Source organism: Strigops habroptila, chromosome 8 (assembly GCF_004027225.2).
Source record: "Strigops habroptila isolate Jane chromosome 8, bStrHab1.2.pri, whole genome shotgun sequence".
Classification (NCBI taxonomy): Eukaryota; Metazoa; Chordata; class Aves; order Psittaciformes; family Psittacidae; genus Strigops; species Strigops habroptila.
Genome location: NC_044284.2, coordinates 4,768,728 through 4,795,374, shown reverse-complemented (window position 1 = coordinate 4,795,374; position 26,647 = coordinate 4,768,728). Strand labels below are relative to the sequence as shown.

The 26,647-nt window shown below is 40.9% G+C and overlaps 1 protein-coding gene across 4 annotated transcripts in view; it reads left to right on the top strand.

Moving 5' to 3' along the window:
* TGFBR3 (transforming growth factor beta receptor 3) overlaps positions 1 to 26,647 on the top strand; it is a 120,164-nt gene that overhangs the window by 89,431 nt on the left and 4,086 nt on the right. For 2 of the 4 annotated variants that reach the window (XM_030494304.1, XM_030494305.1), the window contains exons 7-16: positions 1,627 to 1,774; positions 6,119 to 6,308; positions 7,531 to 7,856; positions 8,524 to 8,673; positions 10,447 to 10,578; positions 10,814 to 10,981; positions 13,259 to 13,558; positions 14,372 to 14,492; positions 18,253 to 18,288; positions 20,304 to 21,155. In XM_030494304.1, coding sequence (XP_030350164.1) covers positions 1,627 to 1,774; positions 6,119 to 6,308; positions 7,531 to 7,856; positions 8,524 to 8,673; positions 10,447 to 10,578; positions 10,814 to 10,981; positions 13,259 to 13,558; positions 14,372 to 14,492; positions 18,253 to 18,288; positions 20,304 to 20,623 — 1,891 coding nt within the window. In that variant the 3' untranslated portion in view covers positions 20,624 to 21,155. Of the gene's footprint in view, positions 1 to 1,626; positions 1,775 to 6,118; positions 6,309 to 7,530; positions 7,857 to 8,523; positions 8,674 to 10,446; positions 10,579 to 10,813; positions 10,982 to 13,258; positions 13,559 to 14,371; positions 14,493 to 18,252; positions 18,289 to 20,303; positions 21,157 to 26,647 lie in introns of those variants that run through there. The other 2 variants (XM_030494307.2, XM_030494306.1) reach the window with 2 other exon arrangements.

Genomic DNA, 26,647 nt, shown 5'->3' with positions numbered 1-26,647 from the left:
ACAGTATTTTCTGTCAGGTTTCCAGTTGAGTTTAATGGATAGTGTTTATTGCAAGAAATGTTAAGGGTTGACAGTGGTTCACTCTCCAAAAAGGTTTGTAAGCAGTGGTTAGGGACAATGACTTAGCTCTCTGTATGCAAGAAGAAAAATACAATTTCCTCACAGATCAGGTAGAATTGAAATCCGGTCCGTGTACTGCAGACACTGGGTATCCAGCACTGCCTAATTGTACTCCTCATGTAGCTACATTTGGTCACATCCATTCCCTGATGAGGCATTCATACAGGGAGATAGAGGCGGGAGGAAGGGTCTTTGCAAGAAGGGTAACTATCTCATTGCAAGATGGTGAACCCGGAGCCTGGGAATATTCTTGCCTAGCAGCTTTGGGAGAGTAAGAAAGTGCTGAGGTGTAGCAGAAGTGGAGGTAAACCCAAATGATCTGCCTCTGAGTGGCCTGAGTTGCAGCCCCATTCTGAACACAGCTGCTCTTCAGCATCAACATCAGCAGTCCCTTGCGGTGTTACGCAATGACAGCCCTGTCTCCAAGTCCTCTGGGCTTTTGGCTTTGGCTGGTAGTACAATAGGAATTTGTTTTTCAGATGATAACACTGCAAAATACTTAAATGTTTTGTTATTAAAAATAAAAAAAAAAAAAAGTAATAAATTCTTCTTGCTTCGTTCTTAGATTTATCTGTTATCCACAGCTATTTTTGCAAAGTTTATATCCAGAAAGAAACATACAGAAGCTGAGCTGGGCATGTGTAAAGCTGCAGGGGGTGAAATGAAGGTCCCAAGATACGCTAAGTATCTTACTTAGGGATGAGCACGTTCTTGTGACATATGGCCCCATAAGACGATCTGGAAGTAAAGGTTTTTCTGTTGAACTAATACTTTGCACGACAAGATATTATTGATGGGTACAAACCCCTTTGCTTTACTTATTTTACTGAGGTCTTGAAAATCTGGATAATATTCATCTATTTTCCAGCAAGCAGTAGGCTGGACATCTGCTTTTCTTTTCGTTTTAAAGAAAGTATATATCCAGAAGCATTGGAAACTGAATATACATCTTAATTCCTCAACACATGCAAGATCCTAAGCAAAGTAATTTCCACAATTTAACTGCCTAGGCAGAGACACTCCCCAGTATAGTATTTGTGCATTTTTTCGTATTAACCTGTTTAACTTGTCTCTTTTTTTTAAGGTATTATTTTGAGCTTTAATATAATTATAGCTTTAATATAGTTATAGCCAGAGGAAACTAGAACAGCTTTATTTAGGCACTGTCACAGCGACATAAGAAAACAATATTTACTTTCTAAAGCAAACTGCTAGTCACATAACTAAGCTGCTCTAACTAATAGCTGAAATGAGTAGCACACTTCTTGTAAACAAGAGACAAAAATATATGATTTATCTAAAAAATATTTTATTTCTATTGTTATGCAAAATCATTTCAGCATATGTGGAGTAACAATCTGTTTTGCACATGTTGTGTTGCCTGGGATAATCTCCAGCATTTTAATCAGCTGGCCAGACAGTGGAAACATGATGGATTGGAAGAAGGTTGATAGCTGAAAATTTCTGGCATTCTGGTCTGACTTTCTCCCTATTTTCCACATACAGTGCTTTCCAGGTGGATATAATCGTTGACATTAAACCATCTCAACCAGGCGCCAAACTTGTCAGAGATGTCGTACTTATCCTCAAGTGTAAAAAGTCTGTCAATTGGGTTATCAAGTCGCATGATGTCCAAGGAAAGCTGGAAGTGATTGTAAGTTAAGACACCTTCATTTTTTGCAACTGTATAGAATTTCATTTTTTGCAACAGTATAGAATCCATTTAAATGTGATACAGTGCTAGATCACATAGATTTCTGAGTGGTTTCTCTCTTATCTGCTTTTTTAACTGTATTTCAAGAAGTAAAATCAGAAACTCTGGGCTTTTTTTCCCTATTAACCTAATATATGGGCTATTAAACTGACCAGCACATCGCAGAAGCCAGGTGGTTAAAATGCAAGGATTTAGGGTCTGCGTCTTTTTGGCCTCTGCTGAAGTACCCTCAACACTGAGTTGGATGTTCTTCTGCTGTTACTTTGGTGAGTGGATGCGCAGGTTCACCTCAGAAGTTGGAAAGATGCATGTGAGTGCAGAATGGATAATCCTAGATACACGGCACATACCCACATCCCTTTGGAAGTGAAGATATTTTTACTCCTTCCACTTGTGGCTCCAGTAGTCTCCAGCCCTCTTCCCCACTACTTCTGACCCCAGCCATGTTTGTTCAAACTGACCTCACCTCTCCTCAGACCGCAACTAAGAAGTTTTAAAAAGCATAAACCCAGGATCTCTAAAGCTAAACTTCTGAAACTATACTTACACATAACTGGAGGTTCTGATGCAGAATGATTTTTGCTACAGGCTTTGTGGCTCAACACCATTTCTACTAAGAAAGTGTACTTCCCCTTGCTTTGAAATAAGCAAGTAAATACAATTGGACTGATCTTGCAGCCTATAAATGTGTGACCTATTTCTGTCTTAAGTGATCAGTTAGGAGCATATTGTGCAGTTGAGCTGAATGTTTGCTCAGGACTACTGGGCAGCCTCCTGATTAAGCTTTGCAGTAACCTGGATGCATCTTCAAACTCCAGCTATCTCTATTAACAAGAATTTTACTTTGCTTAGTACCTTTCTCCTTTTCATGTGTGCAAGGGCAATTCTGACAGGATCTGAAGGCTGCTTGGTCTAAATCTTCTAAGAGGACAGATTGGTAGGCAGGATTTCATGCTAGATTTTGAGAGTGAAGGAAATAAAAGGAAATAAATTATGATGGTGCTCAGAAAATGGAATGGAAAAATTATTTGGGGTGGATGATGAAATTCCCTTTTGATCTCTGATACATCTTTATCAAATGGGCAGGAAAGGATGTTCTGGTCATTCTGTAGGTCCTAAATAGGCCTGTTCCTGAGTCTAATTTCACAGGATAGAAAATTGTGCATCAGTTCCCTTCATGCTTGGAGATAGCCAAAGTACCATATTTCATATCATAACATAACATTTTATTTAGATTAAGAAAAAGAGAAAGGAATACTATATATGGAAATGTCAGTATATAAAATACTGTATATTTATGTTAGGATTTGTAACTGCCATACTGCTTCATTTGCTATAGTGCTTCATTTATATAGATGCTTCATTTTCTGAATGTGTGTTTGTACGCCTTCATTTAGAGGGGGTGTGGGAGAGAACTAGACACCCCCATGTCATTAAAAAGCCTGTACATCCAGCATTTAGGATCTCTTCGTATCTTTATGAAGCTGAAGGCCTTTCCAAGCCCAAGTTTAGACAATGCATAATAACATTACTGAACAATTAGGTAATGTTTCACAGTGTTCTTTTTATTAGTTGAAGCAGTTCCATGCACTTCAATTTTCCTAACTTCTTGCCCTCAGTACTAATCAGAATTGTCTTGAGGGGATTGGCAAACTGAGAGGGAAAGGTTAGTGCTAAGCTGCCTCAAACTCAGGACCATGAGTTATTAAGGTCTAAGTTCACAGACAAAATGAAAAAGACTTTTTGGGTCATCTGACTCATCTCCCAGCTTGCTGTGTTTGTTGAAACTCTGAAAGAGGATGGACACAAAATCAAGTAAAAAGGGAATAGTTTAGGTAAAGTAATTGCATGTAATATCTGTGCAATGCTTTCCTCCCAGGCTGTGTGTGCAACTCCTGTGTGCAGCCTGTCCTTCCATCAACCCCCGTGCAGTGCTTGTGTATTCCTGTGCTTGTAGACTCTCTGCCATTCACATGGCTTTGGATTCGGTGTCCCTTTACAAAACTGTGGGCAGAGACATGAGATTGCAGAAAGAAAATATAAGTGTGTTGAGAGGCAAAGAGTGAGAGAGGTGAAATGCGCAGAACAAACCCATGAGGGTTTCAGAAGCTTGGAGGGACTCTTCTTTACAGGAGAACAACTGCCCACTAGTTCCTGAAATGGTCTCAGTAGGTTAGAAGGTGGCTCTCATTGCCTGGTTTCACCCACTGCTGGTGAAGGTGTTGTCAGAGCAGGCAAGTGAAGGCACTTCGCTACATCTATTCCTGCAAGCCCTTGTGCTTGGTTTTGTTTCATTGTGGCAATGCAGGACTGAATGTTTGGAGGCTCAGCATGGAGTGGGGAGGTAAAAACAAGCCAATGAGATGGTCAGGTGCCAATTAGGACAGTAAAATTCTGAGATCATGTTTATTCAGCTGTCTCCTCATGACAAAAAAGAGAAGGAAAGCAGAGAGGGAGGTCCAGCAAAGTTGGGGTAGCATAATAATTCCAACCAGTCAAAGCCGTGTGGTAATGCGAAAATGTGTGATAAATCATATCCAGATTAGTATCTGTTGAAGAATAAGAGATTTTTTTTGATCCAAAACAGTAGTAAGGCACTAAAATTAGGATACTTATTGCTTTCTTTCTGTTTCTTATCTTCAGTGGCCTTTGCTGGTCATTGATAACTGTACTGGTAGCAGTATCTTCAAGCCAAACAGTCTGCACCTAAAATTCCCTTTAACTTCAGTTGTGAAGCTGTAAGCGTTTAAAGGATGCAGAACTGGGTCATTAGGAAGAAACGAGGGAGGGAGCCAAAGGAAAACTGTGCCGTGCCATTCCATCAGGACTCTCTAGGAGCTTTATTCACTACCTTCTTCAAAAGCTCTATTTCTGAGGTCAGGCAAAGACGTGCAGCTGAGCTCAGTGATGCTGGGTAGCAGGTCCATACTACCACTGAATAAAAGCAATCTGGGCAAAAGAGATTAGTGCAGTCCATCTTTTGATGTTCTAGAGTGGAAGAGAATTAAGATTGGCTCACATTGAGGGAAACCAATGGGGATTTAAAAAAATGCAGCATATGTGATGGAGGTAGTCAGGCATAGAAACGAAGGTGTTGTAGAGCATTCAGTGGTATCATCTGCATGTAGAAAGTGCAATTCAATCACATTGCAGAAACCCTTGACAAGTGGGTCGTCGTGCCTTTCCTGCTGTGTGTCTGCTCACCTTGTTCTGTAGTTGTTGATGTGATTGTTATAGGCACAATAGTAATGTGAATATGAAACTAGATATGTATTTAGCTTTGTGTGAATACATGTCTGAGATGCCAAGCTCTTAAAAGCAGGTGAAAGTGTAATATCAGTGAGTGTCCCTCTTAACAGCTAGAGATGCTCTTATGTTCCTTTGACTTGCCCATTTGTACTAGAAAATTTGAGGTTTTGCAGAACTTTTACAGTAAAATGAAAGGGAACTGGTTGTGTGGCTCATCTCCATTCCATGGCCACCTCTGACGAGCCATTATTTTTAAGGGTTTAATTACAAAACTAAGAGCTCAGCAAGTGCATTTGTGAGTTCATTGTATCAATGTATTTGTGCAAAACTTACATTGCTAATGAAATGTTAAATTCTATTGTGCCGAAAGTGTGTTATTGTTGTCTTTTGAAGCAGTTTGGCCTTGCATAAATGTGTATGCTTTCACTTATTGCTCTATTAAGGGTTGAATTCAGTCCTGTTTAACATACTCAACATTTTGCAGGAGGCACACAGCATGAAGCTCATTCAGAGAGGCACAGACTATCCTCGGTGCCAGCTGACTTAAAAGCATTAGCTGGTATCAGCTCTACTTCATGCGCATGCTATGTTTTGCCTTTTTCAGTAATGCTTATTTGAACAAAGGTTTTCCCATGTGTAGCTTAAGTAATGCTCTCCTCAAAGAAATGAAGGGGGCATTTGAAAGAATCAGTTGTCATCTTGAGTTCCCCTCACCTCAGAAGTCAGCTCAACTCGGTTTTGAAGAAAATACAGCTGTAAATATGCCTTTGTCTCATGAGGGATTAACAGTTCTGAACTACTGTGATTTATTGTACTCCAGGCAGAGGCTGGGGAGGGACTGGGGGTGGGGGCTTGTCTCCATGTGTGCAGCGGTTCTGTGCCTAAGGTGACAGAGTTTGGTTTATTTCCCAGGTGTTCTCAGTTTGCTGTTACTTAATAGAGTAAAACAGAGTAAAAACCCATGTTCAGTCAGTCTTGCTGTTCCGTTTTAATTATGCTTACATGGTAAATCATAAACCAAGTTTTTCTTTGCAGACATCAAATAGTATTGGTTTTGGAAAGGAAACAGAACGATCCATGAGCATGAGTAAATCGGTAATACCTGATATTCCCTCGTCGCATGAGAGTTTGATCAAGTGGGCTTATGAGCATAACTATAGCCCAGTTACTTCCTACACAAAAGCCCCTGTTGCTAACAGATTTCATCTGCAACTTGAAGATACAGGTATGCCTGAAAGGTGCTTTTAGCATATAGAGAATACATATCTTGTATTTCCAGGAATATGATGATTTGAAAGGTGCTTTCTCAGTTGTTGTCGAGGGTTGCACTACTCTCATTGCTCATCATCAAGAAAGTTGGTGTTGGGAGTATCTATGAATTCTGGTTAAAATAAATGATCTGTGGTTTTTTGATGAGAAAAATCCAGGCAAATTGTGTTATTTCCTGAAATTTTGGTGGAATTAAATGGTTCTAGTTTATCCAGCTCACAAGCTGTTATAGCTGACCATGCTCAGCCTTCACTGGAATGAACTTCAGCAGCTGAATATCTTGTTAGTTAATAAATCCAGCTTTGATTCTTTAATATTTTTTCCCAAAAGTGTGAGCATAGTGTTTCCTTGAGACAATTAAATAAACTTTTAAATTGCTCTCAGACAGAACTGGCTTACGATAAAAGTCTGAGCAAATTGAATAAATACAACCCTTAAATCAGTTATTTGGCCAAAGTCATTGCTGATGTAAAAATATCTGTGTCCATTGAAGCTAGTGGAGCTGCATCTGCTCTTTCACTAGTTCTGAATTTCAACCACTAGAAGTATTGCTTAGCTGGTTTCATAAAGCTGATGTTCACAGTAATCATTTGCACTCTCATGGGTTACAGATAATTACCTGCTTGGGACGGGTGTTGAGACTTCTGTCCTGAGCAGTTATGTGTGTAAGCCAGCAGATAGTGTTCTCATTTACTCAGCATAAAGTTAAGCCTTGTTTAACTTCACTTTGGTTATGTATGTAGTTCCACAACTGTGGAGTGACTGAATGTGTGATGAAGTTCCTGCAATGATTTACACTTAGGCTATTGCAGCAGCACTAAAATAGAATATTTGCTGAATGGGATGTTCCTTTTACCTCTGTGGTTGCCTTTTGTAGATAATAGGCCCACTCCTCAAAGTTTAGTGTCAGATCCTAGTGAGGCAGGTTTCTAGGAGGTACTAAATATACCAGGATTAGATGCCACAGTAACAACTAAACCCTTAGAGGAGGAACTGTGGCTAGATACCTGGAAAGTGCAGAGATTCTGCTTTGGGTGCCCTTCAGGAGCTTCCTTTCTGAATAATATTTACTTTTTCTTCTTTTTTTGTATGAAAATGATTAGTTCTGAATACTTTTAGGAAAAATATCTAATAACTTAGTGTTCTTTTTTCTTTTTCCTTCTTTTTTGTTTTTTTAGAAGAGATGAACGATGAAGAGGATCATTCCCTTCCTCCAGAGCTGACAGAATTGCTGGGTGCTAACCCACTGCCTGCCCCAAAGAATCCTGCATTAAGTGATGGCCTGACTTTTCCTTTTCACATTAACAGAGGAAGACATGACACAGTAGGGGAAGGAATCTTCCCATCCAGGGATTCAGTGGATACATTAATAAATCATGACTTTGAGCATTCCCTCTCAAAACATAAAGAACCTGAAGAGGTTCAGGGCAGTGCTGATGTGGCCCTGTCAATAAAGTGTGATGACAAAGTCATGACAGTAGCTGTAGAAAAAGACTCTCTGCAGGTTGGTGTGATCTCTTTTTCTCAAATTTGGGAAAGCTTTTCTGGGCAGACCATTTTATTTGTATTTTGATAGGAAAAAAACCCCAAACAATCTAAGGTCTATACCCATCACGAGCCAACCTCCCAAAAAACAGTTTGATGAGGAAACTATAGTATAGTTGTAACTCAAGTGATGTTTCCTCTTCCCAACAATCAGGTAGTTCGTAGAGGGATTTTCTGATTAAAGCTTTGAAGGGTTGGTTTGTCACAAAATGACTGTATTCAACCATCAGTCTGTTTCTAATTTCTGTAGTACGAAGAAGCTGCTTTTGATAGCTGCATGAGACCTGAATAGATCTGTCTTTACCATCTACCAGCTGACAGGTTGCTTGTGGCCATTGTGGAAATGAGCCTGACACAGACAGCATTTTTAGCTCATTTCAGACCAAACAGAGTCAGCATTATTAATCAGCAGATTAATAATGAACCTGTTGTTTTCTTTGTTCTGTTTTACATTTATTCCCTGTCTGTCATGTACAACAGCATTTTGAGAGTGACCTTCCCTGAATGTCAGTACAATGAACTTCACTTCCTCCTATTAGCAGTCATGAACAGTAGTCTGAGCTGCACTTTAAGCAAGAGCCTAACACAATTGTGTTTCAGCCACTTACAAAGCACCTTTGTTTCAGGCTAATGGCTACACAAGGACAGAACTCTCGCTGTTGGATCACTCTTGCAAAGCCAGGATGAATGGTACCCATTTCATTTTGGAGTCTTTGCTGAACAAATGTGGGACTCGGACAGCACATATCTTGAACAAGATTGTTTATTTTAACTCTGTGAGTATTTTACAAAGAAGAGCCTCCTGCACTGCACATCATAGTGGTACAAGGACAAGGAAGCCATTGTAGTTAGCTTTGGTCTTAGCAAAAGGGATGCATCCGGAACTTTTCCTGTCTAGCTCAAACCTGGTTGTAGTCACAGTCCCTGTATTCAAGGAGGTATGAAGGCTGCGCATTCAGTGTGCTCCTGTGGTTGGATAGTATTCCAAAGGAAAAAGGAGGAGTTGGAGTTAAATGCTGTTACAAAACTGGATGGCTGCACTTTGGGGACCATCTGTACCAGTCTCGGGGAAGTTGCACCAGGTTTTCCTATGCAGCTTTGATGTACCTGTACATAACAGTACTACATAGCTGTAAGGAGGAATAGGAATGAAGTTTTGTCATTTCACAAAACAATACCATTTAATTCATATGAATTATTCATAATTATTTCATCAAGTGAAATTTTTTCTTCCCAAATTGCATGTGAAAAAGGAGAAGACATTATTTTTGCATGCTTCTCTTATAAATTGGATTAATATTTCCTATCAGTTGATGTACATGATGAAGGAATTCTTGAGTGCTCTGGATGAGTGATGATGCTAAGGAGCCCAGTTAGGTTCTTAGCAACTGCTTCCAGACTGACTCAGCTTATGAGCTTGAGTACAGTGCAACTAATCTGGGTTAGAAAGTAATGACACGTTTCTCATGCTGAGCTTTCCAGGACATAGAATTAACCTCAGCAAATGATGGTCCAACCCAAACACAGCTAAGGCAATCTGATCTGACCTTGCCTGGTTAAAACCGTTCTGTACTGGCAAGTCTGTAGCACCTAACTTTAGAAACAGTCTGAAACCAAGACTGCAGATAGAAAGATCTCTGAACTACAGAATAGGACAGGTCTAGAGCTAAATACTGTCATTGTCTCTGTATTACGGCCAAACTAAAATGGATATTTGCCTCCTCTCCTTTCTCCATCACTTCTTTTAATAATCTTGGCTACTCAGTGACACTCCAAAACATGTATGGTATCTTTCAGAATTTGGGAGCATTTCTCCTGAAAAATAAGCACCATGCAGTGGAGTCTCAAGGAGTGTATATGTCACTTCTGAGCAGGTGCTCAATGACCAAGAAAACGAAGATGGAGTTCTGGAAGGGAAGGGGCTAGCTGAGGCGCTGCAGGGCTTACAGCAGCAGAGCGCAGAGCACTGGAAAGCATAAACAGGAATTGTCAGGTGAAGAAATGGAGAAGTGTGCAAAGGAGGAAAAAAAGGGAGGGGGATTCAGTAGCAATTCAGAGAAAAAAATGAAGGAAAAATGAAGAAAGGGACGTGGTGGTTTTGGGTGTACATCTCTGAAAAAGCTGTGCAAGTGACAGAAGAGAAAATCCTTTAATGACCCGAACACTTGCAGTGATTTTCCATGAGTGCGTTAAGGAAAACTAAGTTGCAAAAAAAGTCACTTTAGAAAGCCATTTCTTTTTTCAGTGTTGGTTATAGGAATACCAGAAATAGAATGGAAATGCTAGGCTGCTCATTCAGACACTAGCACCCAGGCTGGTGTCTTTGCTGGCTCTGAATTATGGAAAATAACTAAGGGACATTCTCTAAATAAACCCGACATATCTTACATGCTCGGCACAAGGCTGTTTAAGACGTGCTTTTCACCATCTGCTTAGCTGATGCACTTCTGGCCTTTGCATTGTTCTGAAGAGAGAAGGACATAATAACCATGAAGAGAGAGTGCTGAATTATCACCTAATTTTATGCATTTGCAATACCTTTTGTGCAGATTGTCATTCAGCTGTCATCACCAGCTGAAAGCAGTGGCTTTGATGATGACGATATGGAATCAGGTGATAATGGATTTCCGGGGGATGCTGATGAAGGAGATGTTACTTTCTCAAGCTGGCCTGAAATAGCGGTATGTCCCTCTTGGGTTTGCACCTTACCCTAGAGAAGTGCCTATTGTACGAGGCACTTCACAAAAAATCACATTAATTGTGTAGCAATTAATCTGTCTGTTAAAACATTTCTTCTCACTGCTATTGCTTGTGACCCTATTGAAGATTTGCACTGTATTGTACACTCCAAATTTGTCCTTATTCAGCTACCACCCCTGACTCAGGATGCTATTGTGTTGGTTTGTTTGATTTCAGTTTAATTGCACGCTGCGCCAGCCAGAGGATGACAGAGGCATGTTCTGGCCTCCTGAACCACACATCGCCAATGTGACCTTCAACATGGAGCTGTACAGAACAGATCTGTTCCTTGCTCCCTCCCAAGGACTCTTCTCTATTGCTGAGAATGGGCCAGTATATGTAGAGGTAACAAACTGAAAAAGGCTTTCAAACCAATGGAAACAGTTTGCAAGGCCATGCAACTGAGCCATATCTGTTCCTGTCAGTTGAAAGGTCTCGTGAAGTTGCTTTAGGCAGACAGGCAGGTGCTTTCGTGGCTGCAGAGAACAGAAATTGTGAGGTAGGAAGCAGGACAATGTTTTTTGGGTCAAAACCAAGGGATTCCTGCAAACTGGATGAATTTAACTACAAGGTAAATTGGTCATTCTTGCCATATCTGCTTTTCCATGCAGAACATCAAGGTGTTCTCTGAGCATTTCTTCTAAACTGGCATTTGCTGATGAAGACTTTAGAGTTCATGTCATTGGGTAATATGGCTGGGGAGCTTCAAACCAATGCAGTCAGTATTTTGGGCTCATAAGGCCAGGAAAATGAGGATATTGCCAGCAGCAGTGCTGTGCCATGTTTCCCTTGCCCAAGGTAGTCCCTCTTTGGGAGCCTTTGTTGCACAAGTGTAGTTGCCCATTTGACATTGGTTCAGTTTTCATCCTTGTTTCAGTGTGTTGTGTCTCCTCCTGGTTCTCTACCCAATCAGAATACTTAAGGCAGTTGAAGCAATAAGAACGTGTTGTGCTCAGTTCAGAATATGGGTTTTTTTTAACTGGGACAAAACCAGCCGCTTCCTTCAGCAATCTGGGATGAATCCCCCTGGCTGCAGGCCCTCTGGATTTGTCTGGTTCTGGAGCTGTTGATTCAGACAGATGTTCTGATTTCTTCGTCACCTGTCCTGGCAGAAGCCTTTATTTTCCCGGCTTCTCCTTCTTGCACAGTGGAAAACCTGTATCAGTTTTGAACTTCTGTGGTTCCATTTTTAGCTGACACAGACTTCTAATTCTTTTATTTCTGTTTCTGTTTTGTTTTTGTTATTAATATGTATAATTTTTTCGGTCAATAGATTGCTTAGGTCACAACCTGTAAGAACTCTATAGCTCCCTTTTGCTTCTCTGCTAGAAATGTTTCTTTGTATTTGGATCTTTTGGCTTTTTTAATTCATCTTTGTTCTCTACTGTCATTTTCTTGTCATATTTTGGCCTCACTTTGTCCTCAGTTCTCCTCTTTCCTTGAGGTATCATTCCTCCTTTTATTTACCTGATGGTGTTTCGTGATAGTGTAGCATGCCTGTCTTTGACATAATCTCATTTATACTAGTTTACACCATTAGCTTGTTTAACTGTCAGTATCTATGGCTTCACTTGTGTTCATCAGTCTTTATTTCTGTTCATTTTAGAAGATGGTCTTTCTTGCTTAGATGCTTCAGCACATCCCTTCATCTCTAATTTGATTGCTGCTCACAACAGGGAGAGAAAAAATGCCTTTATTCACTGCACAACTCATAGCATCCAAAAATTTCTGTACAGACCACAGGAAACTTTGGCAGGCTCTTCTTTAAATATACATGCAGCACATAAGGATTAAGTACACATAAAGCACATTTCTTCTAAGAAGAAGATCCTTTCTTGTGTAACTGTTTTCATCAGGCAGTGTTAATGGTTGAGGCACAACACTTCTGTTGTTTATTGAGAGCAACATGCTTCATTTGTTACAAATTCCATTTAAATTTTTCCCCTCATTATTCTGTAGCATTTTTTGCCTGCATTCCAGCCCAGCTGAACAACATCAGTGTCCTGGAAGCTTGCAGTCATTTTTCATAAAGGAATATGAATTTCAGACTTACAAGAAACTGAAAGGATCCTTTAGGAGGCTCCCCTGCCCCCTGAGTCCAGGAATGCCACCCACATGTCAGACCATGACCTCCTCTCTGCCTCTGCATTCCTCTCCTGGCTGGGGGTGGGATCTCTGCTGTGTCTGTTGCCTTTCTTTTTTTTCCCTTTTTCTTTTTTTGCCCTTTTTCATTAATGTTTCAAACGGATACAAAGACCTGGAATTAGTAATTGATTTCCATACAGCTCTCTTACAGCCTGTATGTCTAAGGGAAGCAGAGCCATCTCAGGTGGCAGTTGCAGGCATTAACTACGTGTCTGATCCAGACTGGGTTTTTCATCTGCTTTCGGAAAGATAAGGGATTGCTGTATTTAGGCACGGTTGTGCTGTTAAACAGCTGCTGGTTTTGAAACCACAACTTTTCTGTCTCGCAGTTTGACAGCCTACCCTTAACATGTAGCCTTCAAAATAGTCCAGATTGGAAGTGGCACTGGAAAACTGCTTGAAAAATTGTTGAAAATATTAATGAAATGTGAACTGAAAATGCAATTTCTGACATCTCGCTGCCTGTCTTTAATGCAGGTGTCTGTGACTAAAGCTGACAGATCCTTGGGCTTTGCCATTCAAACATGCTTCGTTTCCCCGTTCTCAAATCCCGATAGAATGTCTGACTACACCATTATAGAAAACATTTGTCCTAAAGATGAATCTGTTAAATTCTACAGCACTGAGAAGGTGAACTTTCTGATACCATATGCACAGAAGGACAAAAAGAGGTTTAGCTTTGTTTTTAAACCAATATTCAACATCTCACTGCTCTTTCTTCACTGTGAGTTGACTTTGTGTACCAACAAAGATAAAGATACTCAAGGACTGCCAAAGGTCAGTAATCTATTGAAGTCTTAAGTTTCTGATTTAGGTGAAAATAAGAGATGTTTTTGTCATCTGAACTTTGAAGTGAATAAACATTTTTCTATGGCATTGATGTTATGAACATGTTATCTCTAGGATCAAGTAATAGATAAGAGTTGTGATGCTAAGCATTTTGACTGCATGATTTAAATTGCATTAGATGGTTACATGGGATAAATAGAAATTGCTTTTTATTATACAAGTGGTTCAGATTTATCTTTGCTTCCCAGAATCCAAAGCACAAACAATGTTACCTTTAATTTCCAAAGACATGCAAAATACCAGATAATATTGCAGTCTGGCTGTTACAAAAGAGAACTGCCAAATTTCGCTTTATAACTAGTGGAAATGGCTGTAAATTAGTTGTTAAAGAAGGTGTTCTAAGAATTTGGAACTTGTTTTTACTTTGAGGTTTATGCAGATTCCCCTTAAAACGTTCTGTTTGGGTTTTCTAAAGATGACTTTTCAATGGTAATCAACATGTGTTGGGTGCTACAGTTTTGGCTACCAGATTTTTAAAAAACACATTTATCATAAAATAATTACTACCTTTTAAGTTCAGTAGTAACACTCTCATAAAGGTTAGAGGATACTTAATGAAGGCAAAGGTTGCATCCTGATGCATAGCTAAGAATTACCTTTGCCAGTATCTTATATGGGGTTGTTTAGAGGTTCTCCTCTTTTTTTGATAAAGAATATAGGATAAAACTGATGATGAGGCAAGTGTGGAGCTGGCAATGGGTGACTCTTTCTGACCTCACACGCTGCTTCTTCCACTTGCAGTGCATTCCTCCCGATGAAGCTTGCACCTCTCTCAATGTGGATATGATCTTGGCCATGATGCACAACAAGAAAACCTTCACCAAGCCCCTTGTTGTAGTATCACATGAAGGAAAACTAGAAGGTATGAAAATGAGCTTGTCCTGTTGTATAACATACAGCTGCTTGAAATGAGAGAGTGCTCCATGTGGCATTATATGATCTTATGGTGATACCGTGTTTGTAAGATGTTACATCTCCCTGGCAGCAATCATCATGGCAGTTCATTGCCAGTTTTTAACTGTCTTTATTCATCTCTGGGCATGTGGTTTTGCCAGGCATTGTGAAAGGAATACCGTACTACACCAGTATGGGTTTCAGAAGCATTAATATTTATTAGTAGCACTTGCAGCAGCTTCTTGTTGCCCAGAGATCAAAGGCAGTACTCTTCTTGTACAATTTCTTTATTTTGCTTGTAAATATATATTTAGGAATAACAACAGTGGAATTTCAGAGTATTGGGGACTCTAAAGCCTGATATTCAGAGTAAAAGGTGAGATGCACAAAGGGATTTTAGCTCCACTTTGGTGGAGCTTGTTTGATCTGTAATCTTTAGGGAAGAACCTCAGGAGTGTGGCTAGTAACTGGTTGAAGGAGATGGAAATGCTGAAGACCATTATCAGATAATGCCAAACAGCGCGATGAGACTGGACTCTGGTTTAAGATTATGCCCTGTGAGTGATGGGAAGTAAAAATTGTGTTCACAGTTACGTTAAATCTGAAAGTTTTTCTTAGTGAATTCCTCTGACAGCATCAGTCACATTTTGATGCATTCGTAGAAGATAATGTATGTGTGTTGTCTTTTCCTTTTTGTGTTAGCATGGGAGTTCAGCCAGAAGCTTCAGTAGCTTCACGTGCACATCAAAATCTTCCAGTTGTGTCCAAGGGCTGTTTGACCTTTGAAATGCTTTTTGGGGAGTGTCAAAAGGATGCAGATCAGAAGTCCTTTAACCTCCCTTGTACAGTGCATGCTTTTTAGTCTTCAAACAATGTAAAGTACCATACAGCATTGCTAGGGGACATAAGCAACAACTGCTCCTGTTTAACTCAGCAAGTCAGCTCATATTTAGTTTTTGGGGGTTTTACAAATTTACAGATCAAATCCACTATGAATTAAAGGCAAGTATTTGATCTGTCAGTGTGGTAGGATTCAAACTGTGCTTTGGGCCTGATTCTGCACTCTTTCTTTTTGCAAAGCTCTCTTTCTTATTTCCTTAGTGGTTATTCTATTGGGAATGAGTAAATCCTGCAACTGAAGTTCAGCCTTCAATAAACAGACTCGTACTCTGAGCTCTCTTGCCCTTCCGATGTGTGGAGCATTGTGCGCGGTTCTCATCTCGGGCTCCACTGAGAATGTTGTCTTTGTGAGAGGCACAAGCTCTTAGTGTGCAAAGATGAGCTAAATTTATAAAGATTAGTTACAAGACAACAGTGTCATAGAACATTTTGTTGCGTTGTGGGTGATTAAGTCTAATTGTGGGGTGTTTGGTGGAAATCTCTCCAGGATATCACAGCTTTCAGACATCAGACAAAGCGGCACATTAACAGCATAGCTTTGTTGGTATGCGGTTGTTCTGCAACCCCTTTCTAAAAGCCAAATGCCATTGTTGGCCAATATCTGAACATCAGATTTGGAGAAGAAATGATACCGCATTACTGAACAGGAGAATTGACATTTCAGAGGTGTGGTGTCCTTCAGTTTCTTTCATGGGAACAGGTCAGCTTTCATTGTTGTGAACAATATTATGTGAGTTACTGCCATTGGATCTGTTCTCTGAGCTAAATGCCGAAGTCATGCACTTGACATTTCAAAAGTCAGAACAGCCTGGTCATTGCAAAGGTGTTGTCTTTTATTCTTATTTGTTGTCTTTCATTCTTCAAACATAAGCTTATGACTGTCATTGACTATAATAGAAACCAGAGTTGTGTGTCTAAATGGGAATAACTCTCCTCCTAATTTTGTTAGTTATTTCCAAGCTTAGTTGCTTACATTATTGCAGTAGATCCCAATGGAAGTGTCTAAAACTCCATGCCACGTTCTTTGCCTTTGCATTCCTGCATTTCATGCACACGCTTTCCCCCACTTCAATGAAAGGCATATGGATGGCCATTTAAATGCTAAGAAAAAGGTGTTCTTCTGTTGAAATAATCTACCAATTGTTCAGATTTTTGCTAAGTGTAGAAACTATAGATTATTGTTTCCACAGCAAAAGGAGACAGGTCATAGAAAGGAGGTCAAGTGAGCAGCTAACAAGTGCCTCTATGTTACAAAGGTGTAGAAAATCATAATTTCTAAAGACTGGCTGCTGGTGTTTCTAAATCAGATGCTTTTCCTGGACCTCAAGGATTCCCGCTGCTCCTGTGTTGCACTGAGCAAACCACATTAAAATATGTGTAAGAACTGGATGACTGGGGAGAATTGATAATGGGCGACACAGCCTATCATTAGCAGACTTTATATTCTCTGTAGAGAGGCCAATGGCAGAATGAGCGTGGAAAATTCATTCTCCCCTCAGCTCAGAAGGCATTTTCTTGGCACTTGGGATATGCTAGTGGAGTGTTTGGACAATCTGATAGTGCCCTTACCCATGTTTGTACTGTTCAGTGCTCCTTGGTGTCAGTCCAGCCCTCTTCACAAATCTTGCATTAAGTTACACTTTTGCTTTGTGTTAGAACAAGTGACAATAACACAGATTAAGAATAAAATGCTTTTTTGGATGTTGTAGGCACATATGAGCCTAATGATCTTATAGGGTATTGCTGGCAGTTTAGTGCTGCCATTTGGGGGTTAGAAGGTAGAAGCATGGTCTTGGTTTAAGAATAATTTAACATATTAATTTGCAGTATTTTTGAGCTGCTGTGTTTACATAGCAGTTAAACAACTCCTTTTTTTTCAGTTGCTAAAGATACAACAACAAGTATTGGGACACTCTCTCACCAAATCCTTTTACAGCTGTTGCACTGAACACACTCAGATAGGCCAGAATTTAAATGAGCCCCTTAGGTTACTGGGCAATCCAAAAACAAACTGCAGCTAACCAAACAGGTCCTTGGGGCTGAAGCCAGAATCTCTGGCTCTTCTGCTTGAGGTGGCATATTTGGAGAAAGATAAGAGAAGCCAGTTATCAAAAGAAGGGAAAATTCTTCGTTTTTAAGCATATGTTTACTTGTCTCTTTCTGTTGCATGCTGATAATGATGATGATATTTGATATTCTTGCCAAGAATAATAGCTTTGATATAATAGCTATGATCGTTTATTTCTTATATATCATTATATCACCAAACTTCTAAGGCAGAATACCAAGGACGGACTCAGGAAACTCTGTGAATCAACACATATTCATGCAATTTGGACAAAGCAGTGTGTATCATGCCATAACACTGAGTTTTCTTCAGTTGTGATAGCCAGTGTTTGATTGAATTTAACTTCTGTGATTTAGCATGCGGATATCTCATGTTCGTGATTAGTGAATACTCGAATGTAATCGCCTTAAAACCAGTCTTTGCAATCTGTGCTCTTTAAGAGCTCCACATAGGGATAACCAGAGTTACTGCACGTCAGACCTGGTGACATCTGGGTGGGAAAGGTTGCAGTGCATGTGCCAGCAAAATATATGATGCATGAACTGTACTATAGATATGTTCCTCCAAGGAATGATCAATATATGAACAGAATTCTTCTGAGCTGAGCAAGATTATTGAATTTGGGCTGAAGTTCCTGGTTTGTAAAAGTTATAGTTAATGTGTTTATGTCAGATCAGGTCCTGAAGGTTACTTGCATAGTTTGTAGGCTGTATGTGCAACTCTGATTAATGCTTTGTGTTGGGTTTTTTCTTTTAATTAGATTCTTCCCTTCCAAAGCCAAATGTGAGACAGCCACGTAAGTAACTCTTAAATCAATCTCTTTTAAGCCTTTTATCTAGAGAGTATTAGATCAACAAAGAAAATTATCTTAAAGCTTTCTGTGTGTGTGTGTGTGTGTGTGTGAAGTTCTGGGACAGGACAGAATTCCGATTGTATTGCTGATTGAGAGATTCCCATCAGCGTTTAGAGAGAAGGGCTGTGACCTTTTGTGTATGTACAAATCAAATCTGGGAAAACACCATTCAGAGTCTCAGCCTTAATAAATGCATTTGCTGAAATGTGTTTGTTATTTCCCCCTTCACTGCTTCCCTATACCAGCGTTTCAGCAGCATTGCCATGCTATAGAGCTCCTGTGTTGTACTCCAAGCCTTACTGGACTCCAAGCAGCTGGCCACATCCCCAGTTACTCTGGCACCAGCACTTACAGGTCATGCTGGAGATGAGATCACTGGCTGGATATGGGTTAAATTCTTTGGGTTTTCTATTGTCTTGACGTAGTGAATTAATCAGGGTCAATAGGAAGGGAATAAAAGGAGAGAAGCAGCACTAGAAGACAATAGTAAACAGGAAGGTGAAGATGGTTTGTAGCCAAAATCAAGAATGAATAGAGAAGAGGAAGTGCAAAGAAGGTTGGTTTTTTTTTCCTCTGCTCCTGTCCCTATGTCTTTGGGACTAAATTTGCTCAAAATAGCAAGGGGAATGGGAAATTATGCTTCTGCCACTTCAACCTCCGTGTGACTTTCTCCACTCCACTAAGCTTCCTCCTAAGAGGAGAGGACACTGGTTGGTGCCCTCTGGAAAAAGCAGTTGAGTTGAGGAGAGCCTTTTTTGTTTGCATTTAAAACGATCAGAGGTGTCCAAAGGAATCATAGAAGAAATGGGAGAAAAAACCTTCTAAGCTACTGTCGGTCAGCTATTGCATCTGCAAACTTGGTCACAGGCACCCAGAAATGGGTCCTGAAGGCCCTTGCCAATAGGAACTGCTGGAGAAGACATTTGCCAAATGGCCCTCAGGATGTCAGGAGTTGTTGGGCTGGGGGATGTCCATAGGGACATCTGCTGGATGCAGGAACATGTAAAGTGAGGGTGTTGGTTGTGTTTTGAGAACTGAAATTCCACTGAAGGATACTATTGAGAAGATCCAGTCAGCTCATTTCCTGGCCAGCTTAGTAAAATGTTAATCACTGGCAATCACTGGCCTAAACCATTTTGTATACTGGGAGACATTAAAAATAGTGAAACTAGAAATCAATTTTGTGAGAAGAAATTCCCCCAAATGATCACTATAAGTGATGGTTATTTCTTGAAGTATTTCTAATCCCCAAAAAGAAAATCACAAAAGCCAAGTTTCTCTGTTTAGCTGGTTAATACTGGGGGGCAATACATGCAGGAACCAGATGCTGTTACCCTGGAAATGGCACTGCAGAAGGGCCTCTCCCCTAGAATGTTATTTGCGTGTGTGTGTGTGGTTCTATTTTTGTGTTCTGGAATTAATTTCAGTTATTGAAAGCGTTGCCAAATGTGAAAAACAATTGTTTCTATTTATGTTTTCGCTGACTTTTTGCTGGCATCTCTTTCCTCTTAACAGCAGTTCCGTTCCCCACCTAGATCTCAGACTGAAGTTGCAGGAGATGTAGGGGAAAGTTTGCTTGAGTATTAGGGCATTTAAATGAAAAGCATCTTTTACCAAAAATCTCAGCCCTTTTGGAATACATTTGTAAGATAAGTGGATATTTCTTTGAAGGCAGGTTATTAATGCCAACTGAAAATGCTTAATTTTGCAACATTTTCCAGATTTGGGTGTGCTGAGCTGGGGTTTTCCTTTGTGATGTGGAACAGTTGCTTGGACTGACGCCAGCGTCTGAAGGCATCACTTTTATTTCCTTGATGCAAATCAGCTTCCTTAAAATAGTGCTTAATTAACTTTGAATTTTTAAAAGACTTTCCCATGAAACTGTAAGGATGAGTTCTGTAAGCCAGTGTTTGCCACGGAATGTAAGAAGTCCCTATAATGTGTGTTTACCTTTGCAGCTGTGTTCTACGGGCTGGACACGCTGACTGTGGTGGGCATTGCCTTCGCGGCGTTTGTGATCGGCGCCCTGCTGACAGGAGCACTCTGGTTCATCTACTCTCGCACAGGTAAGGGTGAGGGCTCCCACAGACCTCAGTGCACATCATGCTGCAGGAAATGCGGTGTGGACTCCTCCTGGTCCTCATTCCCTTTCTTCCCACCTGGCAGAGGCTATCCTGGGCTTTGTTTCTTGCTCTCTGCTCTTTCTAGGGTGTTTCCAGCACCTCCTCCCATGAGCCTGTTGGTGCGTATCAGCAGATGGAAACCCGCCCTTCCCTAAAGGGAGGGAATCGTGTTATGTGTTATGAACATGATTGGAAATTTGCTGAAATGATTTTAAATGCAGATCTTGAAAACTCACCTGGCACATGAGTAAAACTGAGTATTCTTTGTGCATAAACATTAGTAGCATCTCTGTATTTCAGAATTAGTTAACATTTCAGTTAATGGATCGCTTTTGGTTCCCATATTCCTCCTTAAAAAATTTCTTGCATTTACTACATTAGGTTGGTGTGGCTGGGAATGGGATGTGATCAGTATAGGAGTGAGCCAGATGGCTGAGAGAATGTGTTATTTACATAGATATATTCTGAATGTGACTGGACTTGAAAATGTTTCCTGGGCCTTGATTGCACAGAAATTTTGCCCCAATTATTTATTCCTCCATTCTTCAACTGTGCCATTAAATTGATAGAAGTCATGGGTCTCACAATTAAGTCTCACTTAATTGTGTCCAACCATATAACCAGGAATGTGCCTGAATTGGTGCAGCCTTTATGCATAGACAGTTTTTCAGTATCTTCTAAGAATTTTTTTCCATACTAAGCAGAAACACAATACTGTATTGGAAGAAGAGGGAGTTTTGGGAGCTTTCTGTTGTATGAAGTCTGCAAGGTGGTACAGACAAAGACTGGACACTGATGGACACTGATTTGCAACATCTAATCTTGGATGCTTGTGCATTAGGGGGTATCTCAGGATCCCTGCAGCCTGCTGGACTCCCAGCTGCTTCCACTTCTGACCTGACAAGACCCTACCAAGATCTCTGGGAGGTGGGGAAAACGAAGTCAGTTACTTCAAACCTATGTAGCTCTGGGGCACTGGAGTTCTCCTGTAGCTCACCACAGGGTTTTTCAGCATCTAAAACCTCATGGTAGCTATTTAGGAGTGAGAATCCAGCCCTGTTGGTCAGAGCTTCTGTAAATATTATGGCCCAGGAGCTTATGCTAATTTGGAAAAAACCCAAAACCTGTGTGTTTTTTTTCTACTTGGCAGTACAAGAGCTTCGTGTAAGCAATTTAATACTTCTCAATGCATCAGCTGTGCATGAAGCTTGTTTGGAATTGAGACATGGAAAATTTAAAGGTTGTGATAATATATCTAAATAGTATAATTCTGCCTCATATACTACTGAAACGTTGTGGAAGAAAAGTAAATGCAATTTCAATGAGTAAGTGTGTCAGTTAAGAAGGTAATTTCCAAGTAAGTAGCCTTTATTAACATAAAATTAAGCATTGTTAAATTAATATAATTGGTCCTGCATTTGTGGGAGTTCTGTCTCTGTTCACATATAGAACTATCTATAGACACATGTTGTGTGTCAGTAGTCAAGGATCACTGGGAAGCCAACATGATAAATCCTTCAGGAACAATAGGACTTGGACCAATCCCATTAAAAGAATTACATTAACAAAGTACATGATAGTGACTGCATACAAGTAGTGGAGAGGGCAGCTGCTCTGCCTTTGTGTTTGAGAGATGAAAATAAGAGAAGAAAAAGGCCTGACAAAAAGTAATAAATGAGAAGAAAAGAAAGGAAGGGGACATTGTAACTCATCAGAGATTCACAGAAATGATTAAAAATACCTAGGAATATCTGGTTCAGATTTTCAAAGGGTTGTGAAAGTGAACCTATGTTCTGTGCACATCATTCTTCTGTGCATACTATCTTCTATCTCCAAAGCACAATTTGCAGCAGTGTGCAGTGAAGGCTCTGGCAGGGACGGTCTCTTAAAGGCCAACTGCTGTGGCAGACAAGATAATCCAGCTGCAATGGAAACATTTTAGAGCTGGCTGCAGGCCTTTATTAAAATAAGGGGGAAGGGAGGAGGAAGATAATCTAAATTTCATCTACAGAGTGGCTGTCTTCTGCCATTAGAGAGTTCATGCATTGCTGAATTGTGCTCTGAAATCTTATCTTTTGTTGCAAGTAGCACTGGGTTTCTAACACACACTTCAGACCAAAAGTTGGAACACAGGAGTTCATTCTAAAGGAGTATTTTGCTGATACTCAAGAGCATGGACAAAGCTACTGCTGGTGGAGAATGGCAGCTGGGACTGTCTGAAGAAAGGTATTTTTGTTGCTATAGTGCTGTATGAAATACAGCAAAAGGCTTTTATCACTATTTCACTACTGTCAGACTCATTCTAGCACGGAGAAAGCTTTACATAAATGAGCTGGTTTGTTCATCTTGGTAGCCTGTTAACTTTAAACCTCAAACAATTGACAGCAGAAGAGAACTACAAAATAAGTGGAATTTCATCCCCAGATATTGATAGAGGATTCTTATGTTGAGGAGTTTTTTATGTAGGGCTCTTGCTGCTTTTAGTCATGGATGATTTCTGCCAAAGCATCAGAATTGTGCTTTAGAATATTCCAGACTTTCTGAAACAATTAATCATGGAGTACAGATGTCCTAAGATACACAGGTAGTAGGGGAAGAGAGAGGGGAGGATTGTAGCAAAAGAGGAGGAATTTTAGCTAACTGCTCTGCAAAAGGACTCCATACTTTTCATTCTTTCTCCAGTCAGTTAAAGGAATGGAAGGTGGCTGAAAGCTTTCCACAGCGGTGTTGGTCCTGCCCAGAGAGGACGCACAAACAAAGGGAAAGTAGCAGAGATTTGTCAAAATTAACCCAATTTACCTGGCTGTCTTAGGAAGAAGCAAAAACATTGCAGTGTGGATGGATGCAGAAACCTTTCAAAATGTAACCAGATAAATATCTGTCAAGGTAATATCTATCTTAGAGATAATTGACTATGTTTAGGAAGGGACATGTGCATGTCTGATTTGTTACTGAGACTGCTAAACCACGTAAACTGTGTTACAGAGAACATCAGTGGCTTCATTCTCTTAGAAAGTGTGTTTTTCCTTCTCCAGGCAGTGTTGCAAGTATAGAGGGTAAAATGTTCCAAAATCTGCAAAGTTAAAAGCGTCCCTCCTCCCCCACTGCTCCCTTTTTTATGGATCTGATTTAAAATAAACTGACATAGCAACCAATTATATTTGGCAAATGGAGATAGAAAAGCAAACATTCAGACTTCCTGGACAGGGAGTACAACTGGCAGCTTTCCTAAGTGTGAATAATAAAGTGCATGTTGTCGCATTCAGATGGGTAAAAGCTTGTTTACTGTCAATAGATGAGGCATGTCCATTTTGAGCAGTCCTGGTTCAGCAATATAAGATACGTGAAGCTGTTTACACAAAAAAGGCAGATGGGGAATGCCTTTGCAGTGATAGTTTACATTTCTTTACATCCTTTTCATGAATATTCTTTAAAAAAGCTTCACTACAGATTAGCTAGGTGTTGAGGAAATAAAATGCAGGAAAAGTCAGCCAGTCCAGATGTGGTTGTTAGACTGTCTTCATAACGTCACTGTGATTTGGATTGTTTTTAACTTGAGGACATTGAGAATTTGTTATTGTTATTGTTTGACAAATGATCGTTTGGTGTATCAGAGTTGCTGATTGTGCTCTAGAGATGAGGTGCTGCAGAGGCAATTGAATTACAGCAGAGGGAAGGGGGTTCCTATCCCAAACCAAAGGGAAGGTGCCTCCTAAGATGCTTTCCAGAGGAGCTGGGGAGGAGTAGAGCGAGCCGCTGGGCTCGCACAGGGACCCCAGCACTGCGCTTGTCGCTCTGCCATCAAACAAAACCAACATGTGTTTAGCTTATAAGTGAATTTATGGCTAAAAGCATGCGGATTGTATTGCCATGCCGAGGCTGACGCAGAGCTGTGTGTAACCATGTGGTTTGTAAAATGGGTGACAGCGGAGCTGCAGGGAGGGCTGGCAGGGGCCCTGCCGGGGGAGCTGCGGCTCCTCTGCACGGCCATCGCGGCTTCTCCTCCTGCTGCCGGGGTAGGGTTCGCTGCCTCGCTGTTTGCTCATGTTTGTGTTTGCTTGTTTTGCTTTAATGAAAGGGAGTTTGCTTATCACTGCCTTTGTAAATATATCCTGTAGTACAAAAGGAAGGAAGACTTGTACACAAACAACTGGAGGAGAAGGGAGCGAGTTGCAAGGGGAAGATACCCAAACAAGGCTTATGAAAGCTTTTACAGCACGGTAACACAGGCATTGATTTGGTACAGTTTCTTCTGATGGGTTGCAAAGCCATATCCAATGCAAATTAGAGCTGAAACTGAGTTTATTTACTGACAACTGAGGGTAGATTCTGACCTGCAGCAGAAATCTGCTGCTCGTGAATGAGCTACATAGTTATTTCTTACACTGGGAAAAAGAGAATCAAAATCTGCTCACGAGAGTAAATGCTGGGCTGAGTGCTGAATTCAAGAGTGAGATCCTCACCCTCTTTTTAAGCATTTCATTGGTCTCCTGGGCGATGTGGTTTAGTGGTTTAGTTTGTTGTTCTACTGTACTGTCCCATCCCCTCTTTCCTCCCCATTCCTAAGCCAGTGGGGTGTAAGGCAAGAGCTGTGCGTGGTGGGGCCTTATGTGCACTTACAGCTGTGGTGCAAGCTAGCAGCAAACCTGCTGGTTTCCATTACAAAGTTCACTTGCAACCTCTGCTGTGAGAAATCCTCAGAGCTCCCTCGTTTGCAGCAGACCTCTGAACACTGAGCAGCCTGCAGAAGGACATCTTCTGGCCCGACACACAAAGTGTTAAAGGAACACTTCCTCCGCGGCCGCATTCCGGAGGAGCTCCGGGCTCTGGCAGCTGGGCAGCAGCACACAGGGCATGGGGATGTGCCAGAGCAGCTCCTGGGGGAGGAAGCTGGCTCGTCCCTGCTCTGTAACCCTCTGGATGCAGGCTGTGCCTCCAGCCTTCAACCTGGCACTGAAGCAATCACCGGCGAATGGGAGCTTTACCAAATCCTGACCGGGGAAGAAAAATTGGGCTCTGCAGAACTGGCCTGTGGCATCAGGGCAACGTAAAGCAGGAGATCTGTGTCATTATGAACTTATGAGGCAGGAGATGTACCAGCCTTTGATTTTTCCCAGTCATTCCTGCCCATGATCCAGCAAAACATTTCCATCTTGCTCCTTTGCTGGTGCTGGCTGCCATGGTTGGTCTGCAGCTCAAGCAGCAGCAGTCTGCCCATGTTACTGTGCTGAGATCACAGCTTCACAGCCTGAGAGAGGAGCTCAAGGGAGGGGGCAGCTATGGTGCATGTCATACAAACTTACTCTTGCCATCTGTTTTGAAGAGACTATTTTAGTATCGCTAAGGTTGCGGATTTGAGCACTATAACTTTAAAAATGCCACAGTTGTGGTTTCCTACATGGTCTCTTCGTGAGCTGTTGAGCGTTCACATAATTTTTACTTCCGTCCTAGAGGATGGACTTTTTTCATAGGATCCCAGCCACAGGTGCCAGAGAGGTGTGAGGTGAGCAGACAAAAATCTAGGTTTTATAAGAAGCCATAAATATGGCTTTAACTAGTGCTTGATTTGGCAATCTAAGAAACAAAGAGCTTTTAATTCACCATCAGCAAACAATTAACAAGACATGGTGAGACTTCTTCTCACTTCAGGTTCTAAGTACTGCACATACTGTGGTAGCTATAGGGGAACTTCCTGCATGTCATATTTGGAGTAAATCAAGTCAAGCTTGCAGGATAGACTGTTGTTTTTCTGCACAAAGAAAACTGGCTGTATCTCAGAGTATGTGGTATCCAGCTGATTGAAGAACATTGTCTTCAGCTCCACTTTCACTAAGTGTGCTACTCTGTAAGCTGACATTAAAACTAAAGCCTACATTTCATTGGCCTTTTTCCATGAAACAGCAAAACTGCAAAGAGGTCAGAGTCATGTAACGGGACCCATTTGAGTGACAGCTGACAACAGAAGATAGACAGTGTCTATCTTGGCAGTTTCCATCAGCTGCTTTTAAAATGCTTAAGAAAACAGCAGTATTGTTTTCCCCATGTGCGATGCTCAGGTGTCAAAGTCTAGTAAGATTTTCAGCAGTACTCTGAGGTCTGTCACCCAAGATAGATATTCATTGCTTGGCAACACAAACCACCAGAAGAGGAAGACTGGAGAGGAACGGAGTATTGTTTTT